Below are 18,211 nucleotides of genomic sequence, written 5' to 3'. Positions count from 1 at the left end.
AATAAGCCAGATTTAAAGATTGAGTAATCTTTGCATGCAGTAATTTTTCATTGGTTCTTTAAAAAGAATGGATTGAAGATTTGATAGAAAATGTTTTCAGTGCAAAGAAAGATGTGGGAATAGAATTATTACAGAATATCCTAATATAATAGAAAGATACGTGTTTAGGGCTTGGACTTTTAACTTCAGCCCTCTGAATTGTGCCCAATCTGGATGCTCCTGGTAGCTTCTCCTAAGAACAAACATGAAATAAGTTGTTCAGCATTTCAGAAGCACTTAAAATTTAGATCTAAAGTTTCCAAAGTAACCATGATGTTATTATTTGCCATATTTTTCTGTATGTGTGGTTTTCCTTGTTAAATGTTCTGGGGTTTTTTTGGTTTTTTTTTTTTTTTTTTAGTTCTTACCTGGAAGAACCCCATAAGGACATTGTCCTTTGTTCATTTGTTCCCACCACAGTTGGTCATGCATGCTGAGCCAAGTGGACATTCAGTGGGGAAAAGGAGAGTGTGACTGAGTGCTGCAAGTAGGTGTGTGCAGCAGTGTGTGTTGCATTGTGTGAAAAGCTTAAATGGCACTGTGAGCAATTAACTTCACAAGCCTTTTTGCTTAGCAGTTTACTTCTTCACTACTTACCCATTTACTTCTTTCATCCCTGAGCAGGTAACTGGGAATTAAGAGAAGGGAAGGGAATATATTGTTTGCATAGGAACTACCCCAGACATATGTTGATATCAACCTTTGAGGTCCCTAATACAGACCTCTTGACTAAGAGACACTTAGGTTTCTGTCATCCAGCTGCCTCACCAGCTGTGCAGGGAAGGAGAGGAGTACCATGTGTTACCAGTCGGTTTTCAGGGCAAGTGGGTGCAGTGACATACACTTCTGATTCATACACAGTGGAATTGTATATTCCCTTTAAAAATACAAGAGTGGGAGTATTTCAGACTATAGACCCCTTCTCCTACTCTTCCTTGACCACCTCATTTTAACAGTAATGCAGTATGATGTTCTCAGGTGCTGTTTCCCTGTGCCATAGATTCCTGTCCAGCATCTCTTACACAAAACTTTAAAATGTCCTCCAATTGTTTTTCTGCTTCCTAACTTTATAGCTGCTCCTGAATAGAAAAGTGTTCTATAGGCCTGAAATTTATCCTAACTTTGTGAAGAAGCCATGAGCTTTCAATCAGATCAGACATGCTGTGAAAATAACAGAGCACCAGCAGTGCCTATCCTGTTGGAAAAACTACATTATGAACATACTCAGTGCAAAGTTTTGTTAGTAGTTAGGCAGTTTTTCAGAAGTTTATGACATGGCCAAATTTTCCTCTCAGATGACTTCCTGGTCTTCTTGTCCACATCTTGGAGAAATTTGAGTGAAGCAGTTTGGGTTTTGTTTTGGATTGGCTTTTGAGGTTTTAATTGGGTTTTTTGGCATGGATAATGTAAAATGTATTTTTCTTTAAGTATGTGTTTGGACTGTCTCAGCTGTAACTTTCTAAAAATATTTTCTGGCTGAATCACATACCTGATACATAAAATCTAAGCCCAAAAATTAAAGGTTGGCAAAACTATTAGTAACCGAGAACAGTCTTGTAATGGAAAATATTATATTATTCTAATTGCTCCTGGCTCTGCCATTGAATTCTGTAATGCATTTTCTTAAATTACTTCCATCTCAAGTCCTCTTCAGATGTTCCTGAGATTGTAAAAAGAAAATAACAGCAGTGTTTCTGAGCTGCAGCATGAAACAAGAGGTTGAGGAATTTGTTGGTGCAAGATGAATGTCCTCCTTCATTACCCCTTTTAGAATTCTTACCCATGAAAAACATGCAAGCGAAAGAAAAGGTAAGTAGGGACAGAGGCTGTACAGAAAGATGAGTATTATCTTGCTGAGTCAGTTGGAGATGACTTTTCAGTCACATGTAGGGTAGGGTAGGTTGCATAATTTTTTTTTGCCCTGTAAATAGAAAAGTGACACGTTCTCTAAATATGTAGAAGGATCAACTTTTGCTGCAAATAAAAACTTAGAGTTAATTAGGCATTTGCATGCCTTCTGCAGGGGCACACTGAGTTTCATATTAATAGAGCCTTTGTAACAGAAAAAATACTAGAAAAAGCTATTTATGGCAGCATTTTGTGTGAATAAAAATGACAGAAGTTTTTGTATTCAGGACAAAAGGTAAAACCTAGGAAAATGGGAAAGAGGTTTGGACAGGCAAATAGTTTTCGCTAAGTACCTAATAAAGCAAGAAGAAAATTTGAAGCCTCAGATTGAAGGAAGGAGTGATACCTGTTACAGTATCATGTTGTACCTGTAAGACTTCTTAGTGATATCTCTAATATTTTCTTGGTAGTATTTTTGTCCAGCTGAATTTAGGGTTTGAAGTCTATATGTATTTAAATAGGCAACTTGGTTGGGTATCTGCTGGTGATGAACATCAAGTTTTCCAGTAAAATAAATGAAGATTTCTTTCACACCCAAGAGTCCAGGGCATGAAATATGACTCATCTTTGAGCTTAAATGAGTGTATGGATTCTGTTTCCTCATAATACTGTTTTTAGGTAGATACTAGCTTTTGATATGAAAATGTTCAAGTCAAGTTTGTTCTTTGGTAGTCTGTGCTTGGCTGTGTCTTCTATGTTTGTCTTCATTGAGGAAAAGGCAGTTGTGGATTTTTAGGCCTGTGAATAGTACTGTTTGATGCTTTGAGTTAACATTTGATAAGACAGCCACATTGTATTGTCAATTCAAGCAACAAACAGCAGTTAAAAACAGCACAATTTTCTGTCATCCACATCCCATTGCTTTGCAGTATGTATGCTTTTATTTATGAATTTCCTGCATCAGACTCAATTTATAACTTATTTAAAATCTCTCAGAAATGTACTGGATGCATAAAACTTTATCTGACTGAATACTTGTGCAGGCATGTAATTAGCTGGTATTTGCTTCACCATCTTCCAAGTGATTGAGAGACCAGTTGCAAAATAATATAATATTCACTGAATCAATTTTCATGTTTTTGAAATTATGAATACATGACTGTACAGCCAGTGTTCTTGGATAGCTTCAATCTTATATTGCAAAATTACTAATAGGATACTTTTATTATATATATATCTTACAGTGGATATTGGTTTGTATTAGTATTTTTACTGCCTTTGGAGCTATAGAATCTGTTGACAATTGTACTGGAAGTAGTTCCCATAATTGGTTTAGATGTTGCCTTTTCTCAGACATGGCTGTTTGAGTCAAAATCTGTGCTGCCTAAGCTCTTCCACTAATGTCAGTGTAGTTCTCTGAAGTGTCTTTGATTTACATGTTTTCTATTGTAAGGAAAACAAGTGAGGAAATATTTGTTTCTCTTCCTGGTGTTATTTATTTATGTTCAAGTAAAATCCATACCCTGCTCTGAACTTCATGCTCACCTGCTGCCTTTTGTGGTATGCCTGAACCTTGCTGACTGCAGTTCCCACAGACATACCTTGAACAGACCCAGGCTGGCCCTCTTGTCACTGAGCTTTGTCCAAACTTTACAATGAGTTCTGCAGTGTGTGCTGCCTATGCTGCTGCTACTTTTAATATTGTCATCAGTCCCTGAGCCAGTTTGAATCTGACTCAGGAATATTTGCATTCACTGTGTTCAACAAGCCAACTATATAAATACTCTGTTCGTCACAGCATGTAAATTCAGAAGCTCAAGAACTTAAATCTCAATTTGGGTGCAATATTTTATTTTTTCTGAGCACGGTTTGTGATAGCTGGTGTTGCATTTTATTCAGTAGTTGTGCAGAGTTTGTCACTTCCATTCTCTCTACCTTCCTTGCACATGAAGAAGCATTTGATTTTCTGCAGCTGGATACATTGATAACCACATCCTGGTAACGTGTTTCAGGTCTTGTCTCAGTCTCAACAGGTGTAGTCCAGTAACAAAACTGTGTTAAATCTATTTGAGCTTATTTCTTTGTCCCACTTTGACTGACCATTCCAAAGAGATTGACCTGACAAAGGAAACCTTTGGTGAGCAAGATGGCATTCTTCAATACATTGATGCAGTGCTGATGTTTGAAGCAGTGTTGTTAGTTGTGTGTAAGAGTAATACAGGTGGCAGGCAATTGCAGAGGTAATGAGGTTTCCATTTTGGAAGACAGGCCAATGCCAATTTAGTTGAAGTTTGGATGATTTAACTCTGTGAAAGTAACTGCCTGAAGGTGTTACGTGGATTCTGTCTGCTCATCTTCTTATTAGCAGAATAACATATGAGTCCTCCATTTTGGGTCTGAAAATATGATAATCACGGTATTTAAGTGTAATACATGAAGGATATTTGCTAAGTTGCACAGACATTTAGAAAAACAACCTCCTTTGACTACTGCTCTTAAAAATTTGCTTGGATGAACTACTTATGTGGTAAAGAGGAGCAGAGATTTCTCAGATGGATTACTGCAGAGACCCTAATAAGAAATGATGCAAAGTGGATATACATTATCTTTTCCCCCTGGTATTTAATCACCATGATGAAATGTGGAGCTGATTTTAATAGCTTGTGTGTATGGTATCTTGACTAAATCCTGTTGTGTTTCTTATTAATGTGTGTTTTGTTAGTTACCAAGAGAGAAAAAGACTAAATTCATGTACTCTGGTAGACATATCATGGAAAATGGGACAGTAGGAAGTCAGTTCCTTTGAAATGCTTATTACCCTGCTGCTAGTATATATTTTTATGTGTTCTTTGGTACTATTTACATTTCTGTTTGTAAACAAAACATCTGTGCTTTGGAGGAATTAGGTCACCCAGACAGCAAATTCAAGCGCAAACAGAATAACACAGACTCAATATTTCTAGGAAAAAACTTAATATTGTGTCTAACCTCTTGCAAAAAGGAGCTTCTTGCTGATAGTTGGCTTCAATATGTGGATACTTTCATTGTGGTTAGGAATTGCATCCTGCCTTGGGAAGTCAGAGGATTCATTACAGACTCTCTAGAGAAAATAGTAAATTATTTTGTGACAAAATAGAAGATTCCTTATATTTTATCCAATTTAGATTTAATCTGTTTCTTGTAAATACACTTCTGGCATCAGTTATTTTTTCAGTATTCAAGAATTTTATCCCAGTTTACTGTTTCTTTTGGAAAGCTAGTATTTTCCATAAAGATGCTCATAGTTTTTCTAGTAGTAGAACATCTATGATCAGAGGCATTGAGATGATCCAGATGAGCAAATAGAGCAGATTAGGCTAATCTTATTTTTTGTCTGCATAACTATAGGCTTTAGCATGGGTTGTAAACTTTTTCCTTTTTCAGTAAACGATCAACACATTTTCCCTTAAGCCTGACTGTAAGGAAGTTAGCCAAATAGGTAACCACAGTGACAATGCAGTTTTGAAAGGATGTCTGTCATCTATGTAACAGTTGTCCTCTGCAGGTCCAATAAAGAAAAATGCCAAAAACAAGTCAGATCTTGTAGCATCTTGGTTTGGTTACAAATTAGATTTCGATAGCCAGTGTATCACTGGCAAGGGGTAGGTTTTTAGTTTAGAAAGCCAAGTAAATTATTTTTCAGGAAATGACAGAGAGGTTCCTATGGGATTTTATGAACCATGTGTTTAAAAAAAGATTGTTTTAAAGAGAGTTGAAAAAATCAGAAAACTACTTACTCTTATATGTCAACTACTCTTTCATTCAACAGTGACAGCTCTGTAGAAGCCTCCCTAGAGCTTCCCATGTTATAAGAATTACAAAACTGCCTGACTGGGTTGCAGTATAAATTGTTTTAGTATCTCTTCCTCAAAACCCTAGCACCTCTAAAAGGCCATTTTCAGGAAGAATATCCCTGAATCCTATGCATGCCTTTTGTACATTATTCCTACTAACACTGCCATTTTACAACTGGAAGAGCCTCATACTGCAGAAGAATGTAGGTGGAGTGCAAGGCAATAATCCTTAACTATTTTGTATTGTTGGTGGAAAATATGAACTGCACTCTGGAAGGTTCTTGAGGAGACTGAAATCTGATTTAGGTAGATATTGGCACCAGTAAAACGGGTAACTGTTAGGGAAGAGAAAACTTTTTAAGTAAACAAGTGTCTGAAGGTTGTATAAATTGGTAAGGAGGCATTTGAATTAGGAGTCACATACATAAGAACAAGTGATTTTTCTTATGTACACATATTTTTTTTTTAATTTATTCTTTTTAGCAATGAAAGCCCTAGTTAGATTGCAGTAACAGATTTAACAGAAGGAGTCAGTAAAACAACAGACTTGTTCTCTTATGTCAGAATAGAAAATCTATTTTCGTATGTTAAAAACAGTAAGGCTGTTTTCCCAGGCCAGAATGGGTCATGTAACTGCTTCACACAGGCTGGAGCTGTTGGGAATACTCTCTGAAAATCCTACAGTGAACATTTCACTTCTCTGTCATGGTTTTTCTCCCTCACAAACTCTGGACAAAGCGGTGTTATAATTGGATAATATCAAGCTTTCAGTTCCATAGTCAATAATATTGTGTGCTTTTTTCCTTGTGCTGTAACTTAATATTGTATATAGTACTTGGGACTAAGTGCAACTGTCTGATTTCATATAACAGACATGACAGTGCTTGGGGTCAGGGAAGGGACTCTGAGTTTAACCCAACTTGTGAGCTGACTTAAGGTGAGATAAGCAAATCTTGTAACTGATAATGCAGTGGGTCTGTGTCTTTGGGGCCCCTCAGTAGAAGTGAAACGTGTGTTAGGCAGAGCTGTACTGCTGGAGGGCGAGGTGCAGGCACAAGGAGCACCTATCCCAGGTGAGCAGGGAGGTGGAAGAAACTGTGAGGACCAGTGCCCAAATGCCTGCACCAGCTGAGTTGCCCCACTGCAGCGTTCTGCAGCGTTCTGCCTGCTCTCATAGCCATCAGGAAAATAATCAGCATGTGTGAGTATGATACCAAGGAAGGGTGGGTGACTCTTAGCTCTGTGCCTGTTTATACGCTCTCCCAACACTCTCAGTTCCTTAGGCATTTACTTCTCTTCCTTTACTGCCTCTGCCAGACACTCTCATCTCTTCTTTGGGGCCTAAAGCAAAACCACATGTAGCAAACTGGTTTTGTAGGGGCTATATTGCTTCTTTCTTTACTGTGCCCCAACTCCTTCTCCAGTTCTGCAGCAGAAAGGGGGCCCTTTCCTTATGGGCAGACTGCAGGAGCTCATGTAAGGGCTGCTTGTGTAGAAGAGCAGTTTTTCTAAAGAGAGGAGTCAACAGATGTGACTATAAGCAATCCACCTAAGGAACAGAAGGTCTTAAGTCTCAGTAACTTGAAATGGTGGCAATAACCAAAGTAAACACTGGTTGCTAGACAAAAGAGAACTAGAACTGGGGGGAATGTATTTGGAGAGCCAAAGGGAGATTTCCCTTGCCTCATGCCTTTGTGGCCCATGTCACCCACCATGCCCTTGAGCTGCCCTGTGCCTGCTGCAGAGCTGAATTTTGCTGCCCTACTTTCCAAAAGATGAAGTCAGAATAAGTTAATGTGTTTTCATTTGGGGAATAGTGAGATTCAGTTTTATCAGGGCTACCCTGAAGTTTGAGTTGGCTCTGAATACAGTCCTCATCTCCGCCTCTGCTGTGGAGGGTATTCAGGAGTATGGAGCATTGCCATGAGGCACTGACACTCCCAAGACACAGAACTGCTGTTGCAGCTACATGCAACTTTGGTTACCACCACCACCCAGGTGCTCTTACTGATCATGTAGAATATTGTTTTCCCCCGAAACAGTAGGATGGAAATAGGCTTAAAGTTATCTTTTGATCTCTACTATTTTCTGTGGTTTTCTTTTAGTTGTAGTTGTAATTGTAGCACAACCAAGAGAGAAAATTTGCCATTGTCTGAGCAATAATGGAACACTAAACACGTGGAAATCCTATTAGTGTTTCATGGACTGTAGCTGTCATTTCGTTTGCTCAGGAATTCCTTCCGTATGGCCATGACAAAGGTTTAAGGTTGAGTTTTCTTGACACTTTGAATGCATTAGCTGTTCCTCAGACAAAAATCTGTCAAGTATACTGAAACATCTGAAGGGATGTATTTAATTCTGTAAGTAATATATTAAATAGAATTAGGATCAGTAAGCTTGGTCTTGAGAGATAAAAACATGACACTAGAATTTTGTAGAGTCTTCTTTCCTGGTGAATGTTAGACAGATGTATCTCCTTTTTGTAAATTTATCTTTGTCTACTTCTGTTTTTTGTATCTCCTTATTCTAAATGACACTGCCCAAATCTCTTTTTCAACTGTAATTTTTCAAAATATTGCAATTCAATTTTTCATGTGTAAGTATGCACAGGGTGTTAGGATTAATTTACCATAATAGTAAACTATGTAACCAACATAATTTCCATGAGTGAATGTGATAGTCATCTGTGTATTTCTTATGTAATAGAAAACCAAGCTGAGATGAAACTACATTTGTTAGTTTTCATCCCTACTCATGGTCATGTTTATAATTTTTGTCTGCATTTTTTTTTGTTAAATTGATCATCATATGATTTTTTTTGGGATTAAATTACTGGAGCTGCATAGTTTTGCATCAGATTATCAGATAAAATATGTTCTTTTGTATCCAATGTACGTATGTGATATAGGTAGGAAGTGAAGGGGGGCAGTGTCAGTATTACCCACAATACATGATATGCACTTGTGGGCACCTTGGGCAGTTTTTGAACGTCTTATTAATTCATGTTTTCTTCCATTTGTGCTTTCTGTCTTCGAAATTCACAGTGATACAGTACCAATTTTTTGCCAATATATAATCCACTTTAGTTGCTATGTAGGACTGTAAAGTTTCTGCAACAAGAAGAGAAATGTATATGTTCTTCTTGACAGTATTGAAAAAGGACCATTCATTTAGAGGTTTGATAATGATCAGAAACAGATACATTCAGGAAAATGGCAAAATCAGGCATAGTTGCTAACAATAAGAAAAGAAAATGGTTTCCAGTTTCAAAGTACACTTGGAATTTTCTAATTGGTGTCTTAAAATCTACGGTCCCTTGTGTCCTAGTCAGGGTAAACTGCTAATCGTTCATTGCAGTGTAATTTCTGGTATTTCAATGACTATGGGAAAAGTATTTTGCTTGATTAATTCAGCAAATAATTCTTGCATTTTTCATTTAACTATCTGTCACTTATAAAAAGTCATGTATTTTTTCAGAGTTATCTGTTCAAGGAACATGAATATTTTTACTAGAAAAGTAATTTCCTAGCCCTGTTGCAAGTTTCTCCCCATAGTTCTTCTGTCTTTATTTTGGCACTTTCATCTATGTTCACCAGTTTCCTTATATTGTTTTTCTTCCAGGGCCTGCAATTGCACAGTTAACTGTGTGCAAGATTTGCTTATAGCTATTTTTTATCCATTAAGAGATCCTGTCTCTCTCAACTAAACATATTTTTCGTCTTTCACACAAAACCATGTCATTTTATGAAATAGTGTCACAGAAACTAATTTATATGTTTTAGTTTGCTCTTGTGAAGTATGATCTGGTAAATAGTGAGGAGGCAAACTTGGAACTTAGGCAGTCTGAGTAAAGTCATATAATCATACAAGTTTTTCTGCATTACAAGTTACTTTGTATATCAGTTTAGTATTTAGATTTAAATGAAGTAAAAACATTTCTGGGTTGTCCACTTATTTATCACAAAATTCTTTATATTTTTGAAGTCTAGGTGCTACAGCAAGTAGATTACAAACATCATTTGCACATTTTTGTTTTCAAACAGTGATATTCAGCTTCAAGCATTGCAGAGTTGTTGTTGGTTTTGTAAATTTTAGGTGTCGCCTAAAGCTAGATCTGAGGCCTCTGGATGGTGAAGGGCAAGTTAAAGCCTTTACATTGGTGCAAGGAGTTGAGGGTATAAGGGTGGCAGTGTCTGTATTTTGAAATAACATTACTTTGCATGCTAAGCTATGCTTCTCTCTTTCACCTTCTGTGAAAGTAACAGTCAAATATATTGTTCAATTTCATGATAGCAAAAATTATGAAACTGTTATTAAAACTGTTACTAAAACAGGAGGAAGAATAAATGTAGCATAGTTTTTGGTGTTCTGAAACCATTTAAGTGGTTCCTTAACCCATGATGAAACACAGAACAAAACAGATACATGCTTTGAAAAGAAGGTCCACATAGGGATCTGTATTTCATTTCACATAAATCCAACTGTTCTCCATTACGAAAAGATGAGTGTGTAGATTTAAGAGGGACAGATACTTCTCTGAAGACACACATATGAATAAAATAAAAATGGAACTGCACATGCCAACCTGTGATTTGCAAGAAAGTTACCTGCCATGGGAGTGCTTATAGCTGAGGCAGGAGTCCCTTAAAGTTCTCCAAATTGCTTGGCAAATCCTGTAGCCGACAGAAGTGCTAAACTTAAAGTGGTGAGTGGCTTTTAGCTGACTGAGGAGTAAGTGGATGTTATAAGTTCCTCGTAACTTCTTGAGATTTAATACCAAGTAAATACAAAACTGTTGCAACACCTTAGCTAGAGACCCATGATCACTTTTCAATTAACTACTTTCATATTTTGTTATCCATTCCTTCTAACAAATTATCCTTAAAACACCTTTGTTCTTGTGCAATCCAAAACAAATTGTTCCTTGCAGCCTATATCTTTCATGTAGTGTGTAGAATATGAAATGTAAATTTTTCTCTCATTTAGTTCGTATGTTAAGTCTTAACTAAAGCAAAATATCTACATTGATTTTCCTTTGCATATGATTCTCTTTACAACTCTGAACTTAAAGTTGTAGGGGTGCCTTGGATTTTTTTCATGTGTGGAGGAAAATTGTTTAATAGCCACTGGCTGTTCTTTCAGAGTAGTCCAAATAGATAGGGGCGGGGGGAAGGTGGGGAGTTGTAGAGTGAGAAATCAGTGCACCCAAATAAGATCATCTGCTCATACTGTTAGGACACAGACATAAGCCTATTCAAAGATGCAGAATGTAGCACAGGTTATTACAGCAACACAAATTTTGTTAATGTAAATATTGGTGTAATGACTATGGTCCTATCCATACTGCATTCAAATAAAGGTTAAAGCATTTCAGTCTGGATTAAATAAAATGTTGTCTGTTTTTAATGTTGTTTGGCTAGCCAGTGGAAACCATAGCATTTTGTCCTGTTTGAAAGGCAGGTTCTAGTGGACAATAGAAAGTGTTTATCCAGAATGATATGTCAGTGTTTGCGCTTATCGATGTTAGCTGGGCATGTTGTGACAGAAAACCATTTTTTCTGCATTCAAGCATAAACACTGTTTGCAAATTTATTTCAAAGAACATTTTATTTGGCTAAGTTTTGGGTCTTGATGTGATCATCTGTGCTGAACATTGTTTCTCATTGTCCTGAAAATAATTATTTCCAGCATTTTCTGGGCAAAACAGAAAACCAAGAACTCCTGGATAGAACAGGCACCTTTTCTGTATTACTTCTCTGCCAATTTTGTCTCCATTTAACAGACCATATTTTCTTGAGTACCTCAAAATATTTCTTGTCACTTGCCCTCAAAACTGACCTGCTGACCTGAGAATCAAGAAAATGTCATGTTAGTGACTACTAATTAGTGGATCCAAAGAGTTGCTTCTCCTGGCCTTTCAACCTTCCAGAGGCAGCAACAAAAGCTGTCACATGTATCATACAAAGAAAACAAGCATCTGCCATGTGTGCGCTTTGTTTTGTTTTTTCATAGAACGTACATAGCACAAGTTCAGTTGAGACAAGAGATGAATTTGTAGGTTGGAAGGAAATTAGCGTAGAATATAGCATTTACATTTATTTCTCTATTTCCATGCATAACATAATGCATGTATTGTCCAGGTCTTACTGAACATGTGTGAATGTATTAGTACTCTGCATTGTAAGAAGGGGAAAAGAATTAAACTCTATTTTTTTTCTCCCTGTTTTCTCCCTGTTTTTTTTTTTTCTGTTCCTACCATTCTTTTTTATTTTGATTAGTTCAAAGCATGTGCATCTTTCTGAAAGGATATCTTTTAATGCTTAGTTTTTAATGTAAAGTATATAGTCCATGCTTAAGCTGTTTTTTGTATGTTTGTTCAACTAACAGGTTAACAGAAGATTCAGCCACATTTACCATTACTCACTGTTGTACTTCTGCAACTCATGGGGCACATAGGTTTTTTTGGGATTACTTAGAGAGATGACTATAGTAAAATGTGCAAGCATACCCTTGTCACTGAGCTGTTTTTTGCAAGTAACATTACCCTCTTTTTTATTATTTATAATTTTCAGGTCTTTAAAATAGAAGTGCTGGTGAGTGGAAGGAAACATTTTGTGGAGAAGAGGTATAGTGAATTCCATGCACTTCATAAAAAGGTACTGATCTTTTTCTTTATAATAGTAGCTTTTTTTGCCTCTGTGATGTTTTCTTCTTTCTTGTAATTGTTACTATACATGGTTTATCTTAAATACATCTGTGATTCATGCCTCTGGAAATTAATTCCTAACTAACTCAATTTCTTCTTTGTTTTGTAGAAGGGACTTAATAACTTTTGTTACTAAGTCTCCTGTTATTTACATGCTGTATGGCTAAAATGCTGTCTGTAGTATATTTTTGTCTTCTTACAAAGTCACAAAATAAGTTCCATGCAAACCACAAATAAATAGAATGGGTTTTTTCCCAGTTAGGCAATTAATTTGTTAGTTCTCTAAATTTTATTGCTAACCTGACATATGTAAAGATGAGGAAACAACTTTTGTACATGAGGAAACCAGATAAGAAAGTGACTGAGTAAAGCATCTCAATTAAAGTCACATAAAATATCTGCTAAGCTTGTCTACTGAATCATCTTAGTAATTTATAGAAGGGAGCTCGGTACTTTCAAGGCTGGTTATGCACTATACTTCTTTAAATTGCTTTGACCATTGTTAAAGTATGTTAAAGTGTGAATTTTTCTCTCCAAACTGAACTGAAAGGCTGCTGTGCAGTTGTGCTGCTGAAAGGCAAGCTTTATTTTTTTTTTTCTCTAATTTATGGAGGAGTATTGTGAAAGAGAATTCTGGAGGAGCATTGCAGCCCATTACTAGCAGCAGGACTGTACTGAAGAGCTTCAGTCCCAGGATCTGGGTCAACTAAATGTCTCTTGTTTTGTAGGTCTGAGTGGCAGTGGAGTGTGGGCACAATCAACTACTTTGACTGATGCTGCTGGTCTTCATTGTAGAAAAGCTTCCTCTGCAAACAAGAGACCAGCATGGGTATTTACAGCTCCTGTCAGTGCAATGTTGGAGGAGTTTAGTTTCACCAGTGTGTTTGCTGGTGGTCCTGAATTAGCTCAGGAAAGAAGCATTAACCTGAGGCTGATTTTGCTAGGCTTGTAAGCATAGATTTATGCAAACTTGTCTGAGCAAAAGGCAACTATTGACCCATCAAAGTCTAAAAACAAGACCCATTTGCTTTACTGCACCATAATTAAGATGTGCTAGTGCTTCTTGCCTCAGTAATGGTATTATCTGCCACTTATTAATACTTATTTTCTTGTTTTTTGTTTTACTACAGATATGCCTCAGATACTATCATCCTTATGTTCATATTAAATATGAAACCATATAAGCAACAGTGTCAGAAACAGTAAAATAACTCACTCACCCACCACTAAGCCTTGCAATATATGAGTGCTTTGTTTGAGAATAATTCTGAGAATGATTCTGAGAATAATTCTGCTGTTGAAGGTAAAGCAGATGAATAGAGTTTATACAGTGAAATAGGCTAGGAAACATTAAGAGGGAAAAATCAGGATTTATATCCTTAAAATGCACCCTATCCAAGCAGGCAGTCTCCTATTTTTAGAATAGTATAGTATTGTATAATGCAATGTGGTACAGAATTAGAATTAGAAATAGAACTGAATATTTTCATTGGAAAAGGTGTACAACAATTATATAGTCAAACTGCCTAAGCAATTCAGGGATGACCAGAAATTACAGCATTACAGTCAGGGCATAGTTCAAATGTCCCTGACAGGCCTGGGACATCCATCACCTCTTGAGGAAGCCTGTTTTGGTGTTGGATCACCCTCTTGGTAAAGAAATGTTTCCTGTTGTTCACTCCGAACCTCACCTGGCATAGCTATGAGCCACTCCCACATGTCTTGTTACCTCCTGCTCTACTTCCCCTCCTCAGGAAGTAATGAGATCACCCCTCATCATACTTTTCTCCAAACCAAGCAAACTTGGTGTCCTCAGCCACTTGGTATTTATCTGCTGAGCAACTATAGATGGGTCCTTTGCAAGCAGAGGAGAAGAAAAGCCAGCACCAATGCTGGAACTGGAAAAGGGAAAAGAAAGCCTGTGGTTGTCGGCAGAAGCCTTTCCCAGGCTGCTCACCATCTGGGGAGCTGTCCCATGTGCACCTGTCCCTTCACAGGGGCAGGACTTAGTACTACCCCTTCTTAGGCTCCTGCTGTGGCAGTGTATGACTCTGGCATGATGTAGAGAGCAGCACCAAACTGTGACTCCAGGCAAGAGGAAAGATTTGGGCACCACCACAGGGAGGCTGCACCAGGCAGTGCAGACAAGTAGGAGAGCAGCACCCAGGGACACGGAGCAGAAGGTACAGAGAAGAGGAAACAGGCAGTGGGTCAGGGGCTGGCTCTGGAGACCCCAATCTAGAAACACGTGTCCCAGATCTGCTGCAAAGTTGCAGGCCTGGAGCAGGCCGGTGCTTGCCTGTAGAAGAACAATGATGCAGTACCTGGCACAAGTAGAAGGACCCATCAGGATTAACATTCCGTCCTACCTAGTAAAAACGCAAAAAAGTGTGAGGATAGAATCTATACTGTTAACAACACTGAGACTTTTCCTATAGATTTGTGCATTTATTTTATTTCAGTAGCTGGGGCTGGGAGCTTTTGAGGGCTGGCACATGCCACAGCTGATGCCCAATCCTGCTTTAGCCATGTTCCAAGGCACCTTCCAACACCACTGATGTGGTGCTGGGTTCTTGTTTGGTGGAAGGGCCTTGTGGGTCTCTTTCCCTTCTCTTCAGGAGTTGCTGTGACCCTTCAGGGGAGCATTTACTTTGCCATCTGGAAGTTGCAGCCCTGGGCACAGCCTTACCTGATGGCAATGGGAGTTGCGGGGTGGCTGCCAGGATCCCCACGAGCAGCAGGAGAGGAGTTGGCCTTTCTGCTGCTGCATTGCACAGCGACATACACGTGCTGCTGTATGAATGTCACTATGCAGTTTTGGAGGGACACTCCCAGCATCCAGCCCAACAGCTCTGCATTCATCCTGTGTTTGGTTGGGATAGTTCTGATGGTGTCTTCCACTATGGCTCATTCAACACTGCTGCCAAATATCTCCATCCTGGTGGATCCATGGTTGCAGTGTCTGGAGGAGCATAGCATAGTTCTGAAAGCAGTACAGTGAGCACACAGAGGCTGGATGCCACCCACAAGACACCTGAACATTCCTTCTTGAAGCCCACCTTTGTGGTGCTCCAGAATGATGGAGGTCCTGGGCAGCTGGATGGTTCAGAGCCAATCCCACCTGGTGGATGACTCATAGTGGGTGTGGTAACATCCTCCAAATAGCCGTTGTCCAGCTGAAATGATTGGAAGACTAACAGTATACTCCTCTTGCAGAGGGGCTACTTGGGTTTTCCTCAGCCCATCACAGGATGGACAGGTAGCAGAACTGGTGGAGGGTCCACATCACATAACTGGCCTTCTCCTAGCTGTCCAGAGAGATGGGACAGCAAGTTTAACTTCACTGTAATTTCTGGAGCTGCACAATTACTCCATATAAAAGTAATGGATGACTGCAGTCTCACTCATTTGTCTTCTTGTGCACAATTTTCACTGCAATAACTGGTTTTGCAGAGATTTCTTACAACACCAGAAAAACCATAAATGATGCCCCTTTCTCTCTCTGCAAAAAATAGCAGCAAAATAAACAAATCTGAAAAACAGATATTCTAACCAGGCACTTTGCACATTTTTCAATTTGTTTAATTTTCTCATTCACTTGCTGTCTGTTTCCTTAATTATTCCCAGCACAGATGCAAAACTTGTAGCATATTTTGGCCACAATATACCTTTTTAATAAGTCTTACTTTTTGAAATTGTAAAATTTTTGTTAGTATTGTTGAACAGCTCATGCTGTGAACCTTAGTGCTTTCAGTGTTACAGAAATCCTAGAGAAAATATTTGTATCAGTTTGCTATCAGCATGCCAATATGGTATTTATCTTCCTCTCTTCCCCTTTAATTTAAAATGTATATTTCATTCTAAATTCCTGTGAGTAGATGGCAGGTCTCTTTAGACTTGCTGCATATTTTAGGTGCCCTTAGTGTTGGAGATGTCTGTAGAGTGTAGGAGAAGCAGAGCTTCTGTAGAGAACATCCGTGGTAGACAATGGACGTGAAGGCTGATAGGGAGATTGTGCCTTTTGCTGGGGCCCAGCGTGCCTTGCTGGCACTGTGTGGAGGAAGGAGGACTGTTGCTCATAGAAGACATTATTTTTTCATCAGAATGCCAGTTAATGTTTTGATTAATTATATTTTTTAAGCAAAGCTGTTTCCAAGAACATGCCTAGATTTCTGTATTGGGTTCAATCTTTCATGGATTCCAGTTGTGTAAAAGAGTAAAGCCCAACTTCCTGTGCAATCTGGCGGTAGTGGAAAAGGTTTAAAATATTTTCAATATTTCCATGTTACATCAGGAGTACAATGGATTCTTTTCACAGAAATGACCCACAGATATTGGCTTCTATGAAATAGTTTGCATAGACCATTATGCTTTGCCCTGATTATGAGCAGCAAGCCTTGCCTGTCAGGCTATGCACCATTCCTATTACAGTATTATATATAAGTCTGAACAAAAATTTTATTATTCTGATGTGGAAAGTGTTTTAGCAAAAATTGAATTATTTCTAGGTGTATAACATAGTTTAAAATACAACCATTTGTTCACTTTTATTCCCAAATATATTTTTATACTTCTTTCCCTATATGTTAATAAATATTGGTAGCTCTTTTTAAGTACAATAATGCTAGAAGCTCACAGTATTAAAACTACTGCAGTGAAATTTCCAAAAATCTGAAGTGTAAAACATCTTGTTTTGCAAGTTGTCTATAATTTTGGAATAACTAGCGTATACTCTATGTCATGTTTTCTTTTCAGAGTTGGACAAATAACTCGTTACTTGATAATGTTCACCATCTTTGAGTCTTTCAGGAAGTAGAGACTACAGTATGTCAATAGGTGTTAAGTCAGTGTCACAGACAGGAAGGGTACTATGGGCATTAATAGTCCTCAAATATGTTTTATTTTGTGTTGGGACAAGTCTAAAGCAATACAGATAATGCATATGTAGTTTTGCTTAATACTCCTTGATATTGTTATAATTACTTATAGCAATATATATGACTAGATTATTGTAAGCATAAGAAAGTGGGCTTTTCATGTATCTTTTGTATGTCTGTATAATGTTGACTTGAAACTTAAAACCAGAATCTATACCAGCACATTAAATAGTTGGGTTTTGGATGTTTTGTATGTAACAGGGCCACAGAGCACAAGGGGATTGTTAATCATCAGCTGAGTTACCAGCCACAGAGTATTTATTTTGTAAGCAGCTAGGTCTTGTTTCAGATTTGTTTGTGCTTGTTTCAGAATAGTTTCAGATTTGTCTGTGCTCATCTGGAGCTTTCTCATTTGTTGCTCACTTGCAGATTCTGTCATAGTTGGCAACAGTGGTGACCGTAGTTTCTTCAACATCCCCAATCAATTTAGAGGGAAAAATGGGAGGATGCATTCTGTTTTTAAGATCAATTAGTAAATGTGGCTGAGTTTGGACTTTTATTTTTGAGTGTTGTTTTTCTCACTTCACATTTAATTTTAATTTAATACTGTTAAGAAATAAGGAAATTGCAAAATGTTTCCAGAGCAATTGAGGTATCCCAGCTGCAGCTTCGATACTTGTGATTGCAGAGACGTTGATATGTTGCCACTGCTTTTTCCTGTACTGACATCCCAGCAAGCTCAAAGATGAAATGTAAATTCTCAGTTTCCCATGGGTATGCATGTCAAAGTCAATTTTGAGTTTCTTTCCTTGCATTCTTTGCTTCAGATTTACTCAGAGACAATATCCAACAGAAGGAATGCCACCTTCTATTAAAATGCAATGGAGTCTATTTCAGTTATTATTTTT

General features: G+C 37.9%; 1 protein-coding gene across 1 annotated transcript in view; it reads left to right on the top strand.

The window, feature by feature from the left end:
* The window catches only part of SNX24 (sorting nexin 24), a gene marked incomplete at its 5' end in the record, with an annotated part of 87,647 nt that overhangs the window by 31,551 nt on the left and 37,885 nt on the right, over window positions 1–18,211 (top strand). The window contains 1 exon segment of the mRNA NM_001245398.1: window positions 12,293–12,376. Within this exon segment, the coding sequence (NP_001232327.1) occupies window positions 12,293–12,376 (84 nt within the window).

The sequence above is a fragment of the Taeniopygia guttata genome, chromosome Z (assembly GCF_048771995.1).
Source record: "Taeniopygia guttata chromosome Z, bTaeGut7.mat, whole genome shotgun sequence".
NCBI classification, from domain to species: domain Eukaryota; kingdom Metazoa; phylum Chordata; class Aves; order Passeriformes; family Estrildidae; genus Taeniopygia; species Taeniopygia guttata.
The sequence above is the reverse complement of the archived record's forward strand: the minus strand, read 5'-3'. Positions and strand labels throughout refer to the sequence as shown.